This window comes from Podarcis vaucheri, assembly GCF_965113315.1.
Source record: "Podarcis vaucheri genome assembly, chromosome: 3".
Classification (NCBI taxonomy): Eukaryota; Metazoa; Chordata; class Lepidosauria; order Squamata; family Lacertidae; genus Podarcis; species Podarcis vaucheri.
In genome coordinates this window covers 45887804-45905752 of record NC_138761.1, presented here as the reverse complement: position 1 = coordinate 45905752, position 17949 = coordinate 45887804, and the positions used below count along the sequence as shown (strand labels likewise).

General features: G+C 42.1%; 1 protein-coding gene across 4 annotated transcripts in view; it reads right to left on the bottom strand.

Moving 5' to 3' along the window:
• PLD5 (phospholipase D family member 5) overlaps positions 1–17949 on the bottom strand; it is an 89534-nt gene that overhangs the window by 13128 nt on the left and 58457 nt on the right. For 3 of the 4 annotated variants that reach the window (XM_082215051.1, XM_082215052.1, XM_082215053.1), the window contains one exon: positions 3737–3864. In XM_082215051.1, the coding sequence (XP_082071177.1) occupies positions 3737–3864 (128 nt within the window). Of the gene's footprint in view, positions 1–3736; positions 3865–14535; positions 14584–17949 lie in introns of all 4 variants that reach the window. The other variant, XM_082215054.1, reaches the window with a different exon arrangement.

Sequence of the window (17949 nt, the reverse complement as noted above, 5' to 3'; positions counted from 1 at the left end):
GAGAGAACATCAGCTTAAAAATCACTTGAAATAATTTATTGGTAATAATCCTGTAGAAAATCTAGGGGTAGCAGGTCCAGACTGTGGCCTAAGTCCTACAGAAATGTAGGCTTGCTTAGGGCCATTGAAACCAATAGGTCTAGCTCATGTTGAACTTAGGTCTGTGCTTTTAAAAAATCACATAGAACAGAAAATTTCATGGTCTAACATCTCCTAATTACAGTAACAGGAAAAGCCACATCTGGTGGAATTTTTCTTTTATGCAACTCATTTTTACCAAGCCAACTCTTCTATGCAAGCCTATCCAGACATGTGCTTTATTTTTCTTTAGCTACTGTTTATTTTTATCATCTTTTGAATATTTTTTTTATAATTTTAATGCTCTTATGTTTTTTTAAAAACCGATCAGAGGTTTTCTTGCAATCATGCAGCACATGAATGCTGCCGATACAACTTGCAGTAGACAAGCCGATCTCTCATTTCATAATTCTAATTCTAATTTCAGAACGGGAAAGGAGCCATCCATCGTGAGAATGATATAATGCTTGCATTAATTAAAAATTTAAGCACTGTCTAATTATAGTTCTTTGAAATACTGTATGGAGGATTAATGGACACAATTATGAAAACATCACTTGCAACTTCACAGTCGCCCTGGCATTAGAAGAAATACATAGTTGTGCAGTCCACGTGTATATGATGGATAGGGCCTAGTCTACGGTTGGAATCCAAAAGCTCTAGGGTAGGGAGTGTCAACTGGGTAGAGGTGTCCCTCCATCCAGACCTGCTAGCCACCGCCTACAGAGTGAAACCTGTGAGATTCTTCTAGCACAGAGGTTTCCCTTCTGTCCATCAAAACAGGACATTCCAGGGAGGAACAGGTGTTCCCAGGTCAGGTTGTGATCTTGGGTTGTGGGCAGTGCTGTGCCTAGTCCTAAAACTAGCAGATTACAATAACCATTCATAAATCTGTTGTCGTTATTTAGCATTCCAATGCAATGCCACATATTTTAAACTAGTATAATGAATAAACTAAACTGATCAAGCAGTATAGCAATGACCTAATTATAATTTCAAGGCACAGGATCTACACTGTTGTTCAAAGCCTTGTTATTATGGTGTGTGTTTTTTAATGTTATTATAGTACAGTATATATAGAGAGGTTTTTTTTACTGTAAACCATCCTGTGATCTTCAGATGAAGGGCAGCATAGAAATTAAATAAATAAATAAATTTGGTAGTTTGTCTTTCCAAAACTGGAAAACAGGCACTGATGTGTAAAATTATCATAGTCATACTGGATCAAATTCCAGCATAACAGCATCCCAAGTGGAAATGTGAAAAAATAGTTCCTTTCAATCCCAGTATTATTTGATGTACAGTAAAAGAACTCAATTCAGCTGCCTGTCATTAATGTCCTATCTTAAAAGAGCCAGCTGGGCCTTTTCATTACTTCAAAAAAACTCATTAGCTTCAAAACAGTAAAAGACTGATATAGTGTTCTTTTCACCATATATATTTCCATAATGATAAGATGCAACTCTCTTGAACAGAACAAATCCTGCCTTGGCTAACAAATCTTATTGTAAACTCTGGCTTGGAAACATTATAGAGAGATGAATTGTTTTGTATATTTATAACTGGCCCAGTCCATAAGCTCAAGAGGTTTTTAATTGGTGCTACTTGTACTCAGTTACATGTGAGACTTCATACTAAATGTCAGGCATGCTCTGATTGTGTTTCCTGCTTGGCAGGGGGTTGGACTCGATGGCCCTTGTGGTCTCTTCCAACTCTATGATTCTATGATTCTAAAGATGGACTGCTTTAAAGTGATTGTTTGTTGAAGGAAACTTTATTTGATAAGTTGAGTCAGAGCATATAATAAAGCTCGATCAAAGCAAAATCACAGTCCAACTCATTTCCCAAGTTTATAGAGTCACCAAGCAACAACACTGGAGGAAACATGTTGTTTCCTGTTATTTCCTCTCGCTCTCCAGGCTTCCGTGAAGGCAACCAGAAGCCTCCGGCTACCGCTGTGCTCCGGAGACTTCAGGCGGCTATCTGGAGAGCGAGAGGGGTCGGTGTACACCAACCCCTCTCGCTGTCCAGGCTTAAGTGAAAGCAACCCGAAGCCTCCGGAGCACAGCGGGAGCGCTCCCACTGTGTTTCAGAGGCTTCGTGTTACTATCGCTGAAGCCAAGGAGCCTGCATTCACTCCATAAGACGCACACACATTTCCCCTTAATTTTTGGAGGGGAAAATGTACGTCTTATAGAGTGAAAAATACAGTATATTTGTTGTATAAGATTGTCAATAAAGTGCAATGCAAATCAAAACTTGAGCAGGGATGGGTAAGGAATGTGAGCTATGGAGTATTCTTTTCACCAAATAGTCTGGGGCACTTGCCCCTGGTTGAATATATTTGTTGACCATGCTCTTACTCCCCCCAGATCTCCTCCTGCAATGTCAGCTCCTCGCTTGCCATGACTTCTGATTCTGCTCTTCAGCCAGTCCATATGCCCAGACCACATGTGGGTTCCAGAACAGCCCCCATTGGGGAATCATGCTTTAGTCTGTATCATGTTAAAACTGCTTTGCAGCCTAATTAGTAAATGCATTTAAAATTAAATATCATTGTATCTACTACAAAAAGGAATCAGTAAGCTACATTAGCTCCTTCTTTGGTTTTGCTAGAATGCAATATACAGCCTAGTTAGAACGAAAAGATTCACTTCTGTTACATCTCCAGGGGAGAGGCTAGAATGATAGATGATAACTTCCCACTCCAGCTGCATGGGAAAAGACAGATTATTGGCACTCACCATATTTATTAGTCTAGAGTTTTCTAAAAGAATTGCCCACTGCTTACAATTTAAGCTATTGCTTCTGACAGGGATTTCAAAAAAGGAACAGAATGAAAGACATTCAAATACAGAGATGATTTGATAAAATCTCCTGTTATTCAGAACACTGCAGTATAGTGCGCGACAAATACAAAGTCAAAGAGCGCTTTTCAGCATGTTACTGCAACCAACAAACATTACTGAATGGGCTGTTTTTCACACATGTGTACATCTGAAAACAAATGCTGACCAATAAGAATGGTTCCTTGAGGGATTTTAAGATGCTGAAAATACAAGCACAATTTCCAATTTTTAAAAATTGCGTAATTGGTCTTTTCTTTAAATCCATCGGATCCTTACTCCTGCATATTTTCTGTAAAACTAAAGACTGTGTAAGTTTAGCGTGCAAAGCACAATTTTCAAGAACATCCTTAAGGAACAAAGACATTTGCATCAACACAATACAGATAAAGACTTGAAATGCCACCCCTAGACCACAGACCGTACTTAATTTACTGCCACAATGCAAGATAACATAATTAGAACAAATTGGGAAGTAGTATCGTTTCCACTAATTACAATGTTTCTTAGTTTTAGCTGGGTAAAGAAGCAATAGCTCATAGGTTCTGCCATAAATAAGAACAAAGTCCTAGAACACAGATAAGTGCCAAACAGTTTAAAATAAATAACCAGTGCAGTGAAGAGGGGCTGAGCAGGACTGCTAAAGTGGTACCTCAGGTTAAGAACAGTTTCAGGTTAAGAACGGACCTCCAGAACAAATTAAGTTCTTAACCCAAGGTACCACTGTACTAAAGTCTGTCCCTGCTGAGAGCCCCTCTGACTGAAGAGCAAGATAAAAAAATGCTCTAAATGAATAAATAAATTGAAAGTACCTGCCACAGTGACTTCCATTCTAAACTGGCACTTCCAATGTATACATGCTGCCTATCCACAATCCAGAATGATGTCTGCAGATGGCCATCATTGTAAGCCGTCATGTTTATAAAAATCACTTCAGCACCTAAGGAATACAGGAGCATAACAGTTAAAGTTGTGCATAAGGAAACAAACAAACAAACAAACAAACAAACAAACAAAAGCTTACATAGTCCATCACTTCAGAGTTTCACAATGCCATCTTAAGCATGGAGTTCAGTGCAAGTGGACTTAGGAAGGCATACTCAGAGACGCAGTCCAACCCTGTGCATGTTCACCATGTTCAGTGGGCCTTGTTCCATTACAGGAACTTTCTAGCTACATTTATTATCACATCTTTCTAGCTACATTTTACACTGTACGGTAAGGTAAGTATCTGGGAATCTTGTCAAAAGCAAAGAATTTTAATAGTCATCAGCTACAGCTCTTCAGAAGCATGAGCTGAAGTAATAAGAGTCCTTCAGGAAGGACAGTTGGCTAGACAGAGACAGAACTCTCTGGTCATTAAGAACCACACACTTTCTTTCCAGTTCTTTTTTGTGCAGAGGTCCATGTCCAGTCAGGAAATTAGTTTTTAATCTCTCTAAATCCATTTTCTTGCATGACTTAGAAGGAGGAGGCAGTTCCTCCTCTTGACAGGCACCACAAATTTTTCTGCTGATCCCTGGCCTGGATGGTACATGTGTATTAAGGACAGGGGTAGGCAACCTAAGGCCTGGGGGCTGGATGTGGCCCAATTGTCTTCTCAATCCAGCTCATGGACAGTCCAGGAATCAGCGTGTATTTACATGAGTAGAATGTGTGCTTTTATTTAAAATGCATCTCTGGGTTATTTGTGGGGCAAAGGAATTTCTTAATCCCCCCCCCCAAAAAAATATAGTCCGGCCTACCACATGGTCTGAGGGATGGTGGACTGACCCATGGCTGAAAAAGGTTGCTGACCCCTGATAAAGGACATTTCTTATGCAGAATTGGTGAAACTAAACCCCCTCAAAGGCCATCTACTGACATTATTTACAGTGTCAATTGTAAATACATTAACTACAATAGCTACAATAACTAACATGCAAAGATTTCAATGTTTAATTAAGGAAAAGTGGGTTAGATTGAACTACGCTTCCTAGAAACCTTTAAAACAAGGTGATTAACTCAAAGCCTGTAGGCCACATCTGCACTCAAAGGCTTTTTGTAGCCTCTAAGACTATCCCAACTGCATTCTTTTTTAAAAGACAAAACAAAATTAAGCACTTCTGTCTGTCCCTTACTATAATGCCATATTCATAAATGGTTCCTTGTGGCAACTCAATTAAAAATATAATAATATTAATTAATGAGTGCTCCTTTTGGTCTCCCTGTTGTGATACTGTGATTGTATACCAGCAGAATATTTTTGTGACTCCTCCAACCCCCTTCAAAATGTGTCATATATAAAACATTATTTAATTCAACAATGCATAATTCCCTTAGAAATATATTAAGAATTAATATCTGTTATCTGCCCCATAGGGAGTTGGACTAGATGACCCTCAGGATCTCTTCCAACACTACAATTCTATGATTCTGTGATCTACTTAATAATAAACTAAATGTGTAAGGCAGACAAAGCATCTCCCTGTTGGAACTAGCCTGCCAAGACTCTCCAACTTTTTCCCCTCAGAGAAACAGGGAAAAGTAAGACATTGTCCCCATTGGAATCATTGAAATCCCTTGTGGATTGTTCTGCTCGTCCACCTGAAAGCAGTTACTCTCACAAGCCATCCCAGCCATATTAAGATCTTGCCACTCTGCATATTGTAAGATGATTTTCTACACACACAAATGACATGGCCTCCCACCTATAATTCTCTATTCTTAGGAATACTTGAGAATCAAACCGTCAAGAGTTTGAGACACCGTGTTATTCTTGCCTTGCGCTTAGTGAATATGGCTAGAAGAAATATTCGCAGTGCAGTTGAAGATAATTCAGTTGCAGATGCTTTATACCAGTGTTTCCCAACCTTTTTTGGGCAAAGGCACACTTGTTTCATGAGAAAAGTCTCGAGGCACACCACCATGCCAGATGGGGAAAGGTCACTTTTTACTTATGTAAAAAAAAATAAAAAAAATAGTAACAGCATAGAAGGTAATGGTTAGGCTAGCATCCCTCTTCCAAATATGCTAGGTTTTTATTTGCAGGGACTGTTCTACATGGGAAGGGGAAAGGAAAGTTAATAGAAGGAAAGGCGGGTGGGAGAGAAAGAGAAAGAAAGAGGGAAGGAAGGGGGGAAGAGAAGTGGAAAGGAGGGAGACCGAGGTGGGGGAGAAGCGTCTGGAGAGTTGCTCCGAAGTTTGGGGGGCCGCAGTGGTGGGCGCGCGTCCCAGGAGGCGGAGGCCAGCCCGGGCTGGGAGCCGCGCCGCGGCCCGGGGGCGGAAGGCGGGCCGCGGCTCCTAGGATGTGGAAAGGGGACGGCGGCGCAGGGGGAGGAGACCCGCACGGCTAGGGCAGTGCGCAGGGGGAGGGGAGCGGGCTGGAGGCGGGCAAGGAGGGCCGCGATCCCGCGCGCCGTGAACATGGCCTCCTTCCCCGCGGGCCCCGCCGAGCCCCCCGGCCGGGGAGGGCGGCGCGCCCCCGCCGCTGGAGGAGAGCAGAGGCAGGAGGAGGAGGACGAAGGCGCTGCCGAGGAGGCGCGCCAACTTCTGCCAACTTCGGCGCCCGCCCCGTCGCCGCAGGCTCCTCCCGGCCGAGAGCCAGAGGACGGCGGTGGAGCAGGAGGAGGAGGATCGGGTTTGGCGACGGCTGCTGCGTCCTCTCCAAGCGTGGGGCTGGCCTCCGCCGCGCCCGATCCTCCGCGCTCGCCGCGCTTCTCGGCGGAGCAGGTCTCGTGCGTGTGCGAGGCGCTGCTGCAGGCGGGCGACCCCGGCCGGCTGGGCCGCTTCCTGGGCTCGCTGCCGCCCGACGCCAAGGCGCCGTGCCTGGAGGCGCAGGCGGGCGAGAGCCTGGCCAAGGCGCGCGCGCTGCTGGCCTTCCAGTGTGGCGACTTCGCCGAGCTCTGCCGCCTGGTGCAGAGCCGGCGATGGGATGTGGGAGGGAGCTCGCTCGCCCGTTACAGCCCCGTGACGTCAGCGCCACGCAGGCAGCCGGCAAGAGCCCCGCGCTGGGCAGCCTCTCCTCGCTGCCGCCGCCCCGCCTCTCGTCGCCCGACTCGCCCGCCTCCCTCCCACGGCACACCAGGCAACGTCTCGCAGCACACTAGTGTGCCGCGGAACACCGGTTGGGAAACACTGCTTTATACTATGAGATCTCAATATGTTTACTTGGAGTAACACATTGCGGATTTCATGGAACTTACTTTATAGTATGTGAATTTAGTATCATTGGGTCTTAGTAGAGGTAGCAACTAATGAAGTGCAGGGGTTTAAAAAAATATCTTTATAAGAAACAGAGTACCGTATTGGCCTGAATATAAGCTGCACCCGAATATAAGCCACACCTTTAAAATTGAAAGGGGGGAAAGAAAAAAAGAAAAAATACCCAAATACAAGTTGCTCCATTCTTCACTGCTCCTGGCGGCATACTGGACAGGTGGGTAGGGGAGCCGCACTGTGTTGCTGGCGGCCTTTCCCCTTCATCGCTCTCTCCCTTCCCGGCCTTGGGGGAGAGGACAGGGGACTAAGCCTCACTTTAACTTTTCACGGTGGGAATTTGGGGGAAAAGTGAGGCTTATATTCAGGCCAATACGGTGTGTGTGTGTGTGTGTGTGTGTGTGTGTATATATATATATATATATATATATATATATATATATATATATATGCAGGTTTTGGTATCTTCGGGTGTCTTCCCGTGTAAGAGTAGGGATGTCTGGGCGACGTTTCGACGAGGTCTCACTCGTCATCTTCAGGCTGGTGCTTTCGGCTTCTTGTTACTGGAACAGAGCAGAATCTGGTGTTTGAGTTCCTATAAATACTGTTGAGGGGTGTGGTGTATAGCCTCCAACGTTCTGGGCAGAGAGGAAGTTCCTAGATTAGTGTGCCTTTTCTTCTTTTGTTCCTTAATTACTTGAGGGATATCTTGAGTGATTTCATGAGTGATATTCTGAATACCCCTGGGTGGGTCATTAAGTGTAGATTAGTTGCTAAAGCTTTCGTGTCTTGACCTCTTGAGCTTGTGAAGAGTTTTTCTGAGAAGATGGCTGTGCTGCATTTAGTTGTGCTCTGGCTTGGCTTCGTGTATAGGGGCGAGCTGTGATTTTGTGCCTTGTGCCCGCCAGATCTGTGTAGGGATTGCAGGGGGGTGCAGCATCCGGAGGTGCCACTATAGTTTGGCTACTGGATGGAGTCTGTAATATGTCTGTGGAGAGGGTCTGGGTTTGGGTCTGGTGTGGTTGATTGGTGACGGCGTTCTGTGTGCCTCTGGTTCTGGTGTCGGTTTTTGTGGGGAGGGCTAATTTCCAGATGTCTGGCAGGCGGGACGTGTCGTCACGCTTGTTCATGTTGTGAGGGTGTTTCTCTATCTCGATGGCTTCCATGATTATTCTCTTGTGGTGATGTTCCATGTTAAAGAGCAATTTGGAATCTGCAAAATTAATTTCGTGTCCTGTTTCTTTCATGTGTTGGAAAAGAGAGGAAGTTTTTTCTTCTTTTTTGACGGCATTCTTGTGTTCTGCGATACGTGCATTTATTCGTCTGTTTGTTTGTCCAATGTACGTGGCTGGGCAGACTTTGCAGGGTATTTCATAGACCCCTTGGTTTTCCAGCTGGATTTTGTCTTTTGGGTTTCTGAGGATATTGGCTATTTTTTGGTTGGTGCAGAAGGCTGTTTTGATATTGTGTTTATGGAGGATTTTGCTAATTTTGTCTGTAGTGCCCTTCATATAACACATCGGACTACCAAGCAAAACTATCAAATCTACATCGGACTACCAAGCAAAACTATCAAATCTACTCCAAGACCCTACCTACCAACCTATAAAAACAGATCCCACCACCTATCTGGAAAAAACCACCAAATCCAAAATAAAAGCCTCTCCTATCAGTGAAGAAATCCAGCTAAGAATCATCCCCAGAGAAAAATCATCCAGATGCCCCAAACTCTACGGTCTCCCCAAGATACACAAAGAAGGAACACCACTCAGACCAATAGTCAGCTCCATAGGCTCACCTCTACAAAATCTCGCTAAATTTCTCGCTAAGCAACTTCAGCCCTATGCAGAATCCATCGCTTCACACGTTACTAACTCCTTCCAGTTCATAGAAACAATAAAGAAGCAATACCTACATCCCGATGACCTACTTGTGAGCTTCGATGTTGTATCTCTCTTCACTCAAGTGCCCATTAATGAAGCCTTGACAGCCATTCAAAACAAATACAATCCCCCCAAATACATCCTGGACCTGACCAACCACTGCCTAACCAACACGTACTTCATCCACAATGGACAAAGATACAAACAGATAGAAGGAGCACCTATGGGATCACCCCTCTCACCGGTCATCGCAAATTTGTACATGGAACACTTTGAAACCAATGCTTTAGACAAGTCAGAACACAAACCCAAACTTTGGCTCAGATATGTTGACGACACCTTTGTAATTTGGCCACACGGGAAAGAAAAACTAGATAGCTTCCTCACACATCTCAACAGCCTACACCCCAAAATACAATTCACTATGGAAATAGAAGACAACAACCAACTCCCCTTTCTTGACGTCCTAATCTACAAAAAACCTGATGGCTCCCTAGGACACACTATCTACCGGAAAAAAACACACACCAACCGCTACTTACATGCACAATCACACCACCACCCTGCACAAATAAACTCCGTAGCCAAGACTCTCATCTCCAGAACCAAACGCCTGGCTGACAAAGACCACTTGACAACTGAGTTACAGAATCTCTCAAATGTGTTAATCGCCAATGGATACCAGAAAAACAAGGTTACGAAGCTAATCCAAAAAGAAACACCCCCCAAAAACCAAGACACAGAAGAAAACAATGGCATGGCCCTCCTTCCTTATATCAAGGGCACTACAGACAAAATTAGCAAAATCCTCCATAAACACAATATCAAAACAGCCTTCTGCACCAACCAAAAAATAGCCAATATCCTCAGAAACCCAAAAGACAAAATCCAGCTGGAAAACCAAGGGGTCTATGAAATACCCTGCAAAGTCTGCCCAGCCACGTACATTGGACAAACAAACAGACGAATAAATGCACGTATCGCAGAACACAAGAATGCCGTCAAAAAAGAAGAGAAAACTTCCTCTCTTTTCCAACACATGAAAGAAACAGGACACGAAATTAATTTTGCAGATTCCAAATTGCTCTTTAACATGGAACATCACCACAAGAGAATAATCATGGAAGCCATCGAGATAGAGAAACACCCTCACAACATGAACAAGCGTGACGACACGTCCCGCCTGCCAGACATCTGGAAGTTAGCCCTCCCCACAAAAACTGACACCAGAACCAGAGGCACACAGAACGCCGTCACCAATCAACCACACCAGACCCAAACCCAGACCCTCTCCACAGACATATTACAGACTCCATCCAGTAGCCAAACTATAGTGGCACCTCCGGATGCTGCACCCCCCTGCAATCCCTACACAGATCTGGCGGGCACAAGGCACAAAATCACAGCTCGCCCCTATACACGAAGCCAAGCCAGAGCACAACTAAATGCAGCACAGCCATCTTCTCAGAAAAACTCTTCACAAGCTCAAGAGGTCAAGACACGAAAGCTTTAGCAACTAATCTACACTTAATGACCCACCCAGGAGTATTCAGAATATCACTCATGAAATCACTCAAGATATCCCTCAAGTAATTAAGGAACAAAAGAAGAAAAGGCACACTAATCTAGGAACTTCCTCTCTGCCCAGAACGTTGGAGGCTATACACCACACCCCTCAACAGTATTTATAGGAACTCAAACACCAGATTCTGCTCTGTTCCAGTAACAAGAAGCCGAAAGCACCAGCCTGAAGATGACGAGTGAGACCTCGTCGAAACGTCGCCCAGACACCCCTACTCTTACACGGGAAGACACCCGAAGATACCAAAACCTGCATTCCTGTACCCGTGAAAATCTACGAAAGCATATATATATATATATATATATATATATATATATATATATATATATATAGTGTAGATGAATTGCTGACAGAGAAGAACCATTTCATATTGGATATTTTCCAGAGGCACAATGGTAAAGCAACTCATCTCCAGGCATTTTAAGCTTTCTTCTTAGCTTTATGCCAAATGTCTGGAGGTGTTCCAGAAGTTCCATTAGTACAAACCCTCTGCATTCAAATGTGGTTAAGTGTAAAGTGGAGGGATGCACAAGTCAATAATACAAGGCTACGTATTTTACTGCACATCTGACTCAAACGTCTAAACTGAAAAATGGCCTGTTTTTGTGTTCTTCAGGAATGCAATAGTTTAAAAAGAGAGATCCTGGCAAGAATGATTTCAGACTCAAGGGAAGTCCAGCAGGACATTCCCAACATGTGTCCTGCAAGGAGTGGAGCAGTGGATCCACTGTTGCATCTAAAGCCATGCCAGCTTGCGCCAGCCCCCCAAGGAGGAAAAGCCTAGAAAAGCAGGGAGGGTTGCTATGCCAGCTTCAAGGCTCAAGGACTGAGCCACTGGCTCCCCACAACTCTCTCTTTGATGGTCTACTGCCAGTAGGAGAACTGGTAGTAGCAGCTCTCCACCACTGGAGGGAAATTTACTTGCCATTTTAACACCTGACCATTGAAAGGGTGTGGGGAGGTAGGACTGTTTCCAGTCTCTGCTACATAAGCATGTGAAACCCACAGAATATTTCAATATTTCAATATTTCTGATCCTTTCTTTAAATTTACCTTTTTTAAAAAAAGGAATGTTTTAACTTATTATCCTCCCTTCCAACATATATACTCACCACTTTCAGCTTAACATTTAGTTTCATTTATTTTTCCATACCCTTGGGTCTCATTCTTTATGGTGGTTCCTCACCTTTCACCAAATTTTATTAAAAATAGCTCAAAAACTGTCTTTTTAAAGATTTTGCCAAAAAACCTTTTTGTGAATGGATTTTCACTTTTTGAAAAATGGCAACCTTACCAATACCCTCCCTTAACGATTATTGATGTCTCTTCCTCAAAATATCAACAATTTTGCAAAAGAGGTGAAGGGGTTTCAGCCACGCATTTGCACAGCCACTATAATAGTGTAATGATACAATTTAACTTGCATATTATTTATTTTTCTATTAAATTTTAAAAAATGCCATAATTCATAGCATTTGGAGAATTTATGTGAGTTAACGTTACCTATTTATATTGCAAAGTTGCACTAAAAATCTACACCGATCTATAAAAATGCTTTAAAAAGGTAATATAGCTCTCAATGCAATTTCCCATTGACGATGGATGGTGTCACATTTTTATAACACATTTTTAACATTTTAACTGACTGGTGTAGATTAGTCCTAGGTGGTGGTAGTGAAAAATACTGCCACTTTTCCAAATCTCAGATTACATCATAATACTCAATTATTTTGTTTTTTGTTGGAATGCCACTGAAGCAACTACAGGTAACTCGTAACATGTGTATTTAACTTGTGTACATTAAGCTATACACACTCGGCAAAAAACAAATGAAAAGGAGCCGGAAAGGGAGTGGGTGTCCAGGAAAAGAAGCCTTGGCAATTCCACCTTCCATTGAATCCAATGTGTTTTGACTATACATTACTTTGGCTTTAGGCACTATCCCGGAACATGAGCCCAGCATAAGCTGAGCATTGCCTGTACAATTATAAGGATGCTCTTGATGGCTTCTGTCAACTTTGCTTAACAGAAAATTATGCTCCAAGGAACTGACTACATTTGTTGCTCATGCATTTCAGACAGCAAAGCTATTAAGTATGTCAATCAAAACCTTAAATAGAACATCTATGAAAATCTGCCCACATTTTATTGCATATCTGTTTACAGAAAACAAAATCAAAGCTTTGAAAAATGTAACTAAAACTTGGCTCCCATACATACGACTGTCCCAGTTCTTAATTTGGTACCAGAAAATCCTGCTTTACACTATCAACCTTCACAGTAATGGAATACGTTTTCTCAGCTTAGGAATACAGCTCCCAAAGGGGGAAAGTCCCTTTTATAGTGACTTCTTTGGTAAAAGAAACAATAAGAGACAAGCGTTTAAGTGCATTTCCAATTTGGAGAGACTTATGTTCCACTGTGGATCCCTGTGCCCTCTTTGTGAGACATTAAGATTTAGTTTTGGCCCCATTTCCCTAGAATAAAGACTGCAGAGATGGAGAAAAAAGTATTTCAAGGGTTGTAAGCATGAAAACCTGTTTATAAATAATTAATTAATAGCTTTTATTTTCCACTTTTACAGTGCAATCCTACCCATGCTTACTCAGACGTGAGCCATACTGAATTCAATGTACAGTACTGCAGCCTTAGCCTTTGATATTGTTGCTGCCTACTTACACTGTAAACTTAGAGACTCTAATTTTATTTTTGTAAAGTGTCTTGCATATGTTTCACACCAGACGAATGCCAGATTGAAGCAAACACTCACACACAAACTACTGTTTTGAAGCATATGGGCAGTGTGAACTAAGAAGCAGCTCTAATCACAGATGATTAACAACAAATTGAGCTGTTAAAACAGAATATAATCTAACTTTTCATACAAATACATTATTTGTCTGGAAGCACGGTATCAAATAATGCTAGAAAATATAATTTCTTTCAACGCAATCTAACATTCCTTAGGTAAGCAAAAACGGAACGATCAGCAAAATACAAAAAGAACACCTAGCTGATCTAACAAGAATAAAACTGTGTGTTCTGACCAGAAAAACCTGATCCCCTCTTTTACACAACAGCTTGACTTTTGAACAACAGCAGCTCAAGCTGGTGTTAAGGGCACATGTTCAGGTAAAAAAAAAGGAGTAAAAATGTAGTACTACTGCTAGTTGTAGTAGTAGTAGTAGTAGTGTGTGTGTGTGTTCATTCTCATTGTCCCTTTGTGGGTTTAGCCTACTGGGTGTTGAGTACCAGACAGTTCCCTCTCTGGTCTAACTCTCCAGCTTTGGAATTCACTTCCCTACCTAGAGACACAAATGGCAGAGACCTTGCAGGTTTTCCACCGCCAAGTAGAAACATTTCTTTTTCTCCCAGGCACTACTCTGGATTGCTGCTGCTGCACTGTTCTTATTAGTTGTTTTATTTAATTTCGTTTTAAACTGATTTTTACATATATATATATAGTGTACAGTGACACACCATGAGGATCCACCGTTCAGAAATATTCCACTTGACAGTTTGTGGGAAGTGGAGAAATCTGTACTGTGGTGCCTGATATGTTTAGTAAGATACTGCACACAAATGGCTGGCTTTCTCAGAGAGCTACCATGCTAATTAAATTTCAGGTGGCCTCCATGCTGCTTGTTGAGCATTTGAATGAGACTTAACGTTGCCCTTTATTAACTGAGGCTGTTAGAAACGGAATCTAGTTCACTCTGCAAGATCTATGGGGGAGCTGGGACCAAAGTCTACCACAATCCATTGGGTCACAATGAATTCAGAAGTGTCAACATTCATATATGGAAGCTCCATGGGAACATAAGGATGATTTTCATTTTTTTTTCATTTTTCCAAATTTGTTTTTCTTTGCCTCTTTAAAAAAACACCACCCTTTTATTTTATCTTTATCTAACTTTGCACATTATTTTCTCATTCCAGGGTGACTTACCCTCATTCTCTTGACCATCTCATCACAGGTTCTGGGTTTCACACTTCCCTGCAAAGTGAATGAGAAAATGAGCCTGATTTTGATGCTGCTAGTGAATTACAGAAAAAATATATTTTAAAATTTCTAAGGTGGGAGTTTTCATTACATTTCACCTCCCACCTCCCAGATAGACCCAATGCATCTAACCCTGGGCTTCAGAATAATTTTATGTTAAAAGCTGTGAAACTGAGCCTACCTCTTTCTAGCTTTTGGCTCTCAGTGGAACTTTGGCAAGAATAAGGTTACGTTCCCATAGAGCGTCTAATGTATTGAATGTTGACACTATAATGGTTTAAAGCCTCACTGACCTGAATGCTTATTGCAGAGCATGTAAAATCACTACACATTGCAGAAGGACCTTTTCAATACATGCACTTTGACATAATCATCATGAGATAGAAGAAGTGAAGCACTCCAAAATCCACAGTTGGGCAACACAGTTATTAGGACAAACCACAATGTCTCAAAAAAGTGAGCAATTTTTACAAGTTCTCCAGATCTGTGCATTAGGCTAGATAACATAAATCAAGGGTTAGAGGGATGACGGAGCGGGAGTACAAAAGTTAGGTTGGCTGTTGAAATCTGGAGGTCTGTATACTCAGTCTGTAGATGGAGATTGTAAACTGAATTAGTCATTGAGAAGACTGCTTGCAGGTGTCAGAATTCTGGGATGAAGAATCAATGACTCATATTCATTAAACAAACAAACAAACAAACAAACAAACAAAAACCCCAATTGTTATCCAAATAAAAATAAGCTAAAAAGGCTACTAAAATAGAGCCATGCATTCCAAGCACATAACTGATTACAAGTAAGGGAAATACCTGGGGAGGTGTATGGGGTATATGACCTTTCAACTTTCCCAAAACCTATTATTTCCAGGATTAGATTACAATTTCTACCATCCCTGACCTTGGGCCTATCTGGAGGATTCTCTGCTGGTTACCCCTATGATTCTGTGATTCTATATGCTTACAAAGAACCACCAGTCACCTTGATCATTAGTCTTTTGTGGGAGAAGTGAAAAGAGACAAGTATTGGATTAAAAAAAAACCATTGCAATAGCACTGTAGCAAAAGTATTTTCCCACAGTCAACATAACCATGCAACCCTCCTGACTTAACAGAATTATCAAAATTATTGGAATTGGCCTCCCCTTCCTTAAACTTTTGCTCATGTCATATTAGTGATCAGCCAGTGGTTAATTCATGTTTCAGAAATTATGCAAGCAACAGTTTTAGTCTCTAGTGCATAACTCTAGGACATGGTTAATGCACACAGAAAGCAGCAGTGGGCCACTTTAAAATCAAATGCATGTTCTAACTGATGTGGTTCTTTCATTCGGCACATAGGCATTGAAAAATATAATGGCTGTGCTATAAGAAATTTATTTTTCTGTAAATTTGGTGAAAATCTGATTTTGCTGCCACGCAGAGGCACATGAGTACGTAAAAAGAACCCGGCTGGATCAGACCAAAAGCCTTTCTAGTCCTGCATCCTGTTTCCCACGGCGGCACACCAGGATTCTTATGTGAAACCCACAAGCAGGACATGAAGGCAATAGCTTTCTCTTGCATGTTGTTCCTAAGCAACTGGAATCCAGAGACATGCTACGTCTGATTTTGAAACATAAAAAGGCCCAGATGTTGTAGTCTCTCACCAGGGAGTTAGTTTCTCCATTCTCCTGAGGAAGGAGAGGGTTGAGGTGCTAGGGAGATTGGCATGATATAAACACACCACCAGGAGCACTGGATTGGCTCTGCTGTTGCACTGTGCCAAGCTCCTCATTGACACTTGCCCTCTCCCTACCAGTGACCCGTCTGCCAAGGAGCTAATGGCTTTACCCCATGCAGCAAGCCACTTCTGATGTAAGCAAAGAAGGCAACAATGTCTGGTGCTATCTTGATATCAAGGAAACAGCTTAAAATTATCACCTGGGAAGTTTGGAATCATGTGATACTGACACCAGCATAGTACTAGCGGTCTTACATTGTATTTGCCTTATCATATAATGAGCAGGACACAAACTTGCTTTATCTCTTAAGGATAACAGAAAATAAATATCTGTTGCGCTCCTATTCAGTAACCAATCTGTCTTGAAAAAAATGAGCCTGAAAGTCTCAATAGTGCTGTTATAGCAACATTTCTACTAAACGAAACAATTAAAACCAATTAAAATTCTTAACTGCCAGTTACAAGCCAACTAAAAATGTCAGTTAACTTGGCTCCATATGGCTCACACATTTGACTTTGGCTTGGATCCTAAGAGAAGCTAACTTAAGTAACTTTGAAGCATGCAGTATTGGTACATTAATATTTATCCATTATAGTGCTGCCCCTAACACACAAACCATAAAAGCTAATGGATGTATACTATACCCACATAAGGTATATTATAAGTGGCACAATGAAGATAAACAATTTGGCTGTAGGAATAATTCCAAGAAACCCATATTCACCAGCAGTCATGTGATTACAATAGATTTCTAGAAAATGTAAGAATAGCTCTGCTGGATCAGGGCAGTGGCCTATGTCATCCAGCATTCTGTTCTTACAGTGGCCAACCAGATGTCCATGTGAAGCTTGCAAGATGGAGCTGAGTGCAACACCACTCTCCCCTCATGAGGTTTCCAGCAACTGCTTCCCAGAAGTATTATTATTAAAAATGAGGACACAAAATACATGATAAAAACAAAAACAAAAACAAATGAATAACCCTCCTCACACAAATACAATTAAAAGGTCGGCATAGGCTGTTAATCAGCCCAAGTCCTGATGTTTTTGCCTGACACCTAAAGTTATATAATGAAGGTGCCAGGTGAGCCTCCCTGAGGAGAAAATTCCACAAATGGGGAGCCACCACAAAAAAGGCCTGTTCTTGTGCTGCCATGCTCTGGAGCTTTCATGGAGGAGGCGCACAAAGAAAGGCCTCAGATGATGATCATAGGATCTGAGTTGGTTCGTATGAGGAAAGGTGGTCCTTGAGGTCCTGAGCCGTTTAAGGCTTTATAGGTCAAAACCGGCACTTTGAATTGAGCCTGGAAGCTAACTGGCAGCCAGTGCAATCAGGCCAGAAACTGTGTAATATGCTCAAACTGTCTTGCCCTGCTGAGCAATATGGCCACCGAATTCTTCTGAAATTTCCTAACCACCTTAAGAGGCAGCCCTTCATATAACATGTTGCAGTAATCTAACCTACCCTTACAGAAGCCATGCTAGTTCAGCAACAGCAAGACTTGTTCTTCTATATGCTTGGTTATTTTATCTTTAACAATACCTCTCACCAGTTTTCCAGGGGAAAAGTCATAGAATTGTAGAGTTGGAAGGTATCCCAAAGGTCATCTAGTCCACCCCTGCAATGCAGGAATTTCAAA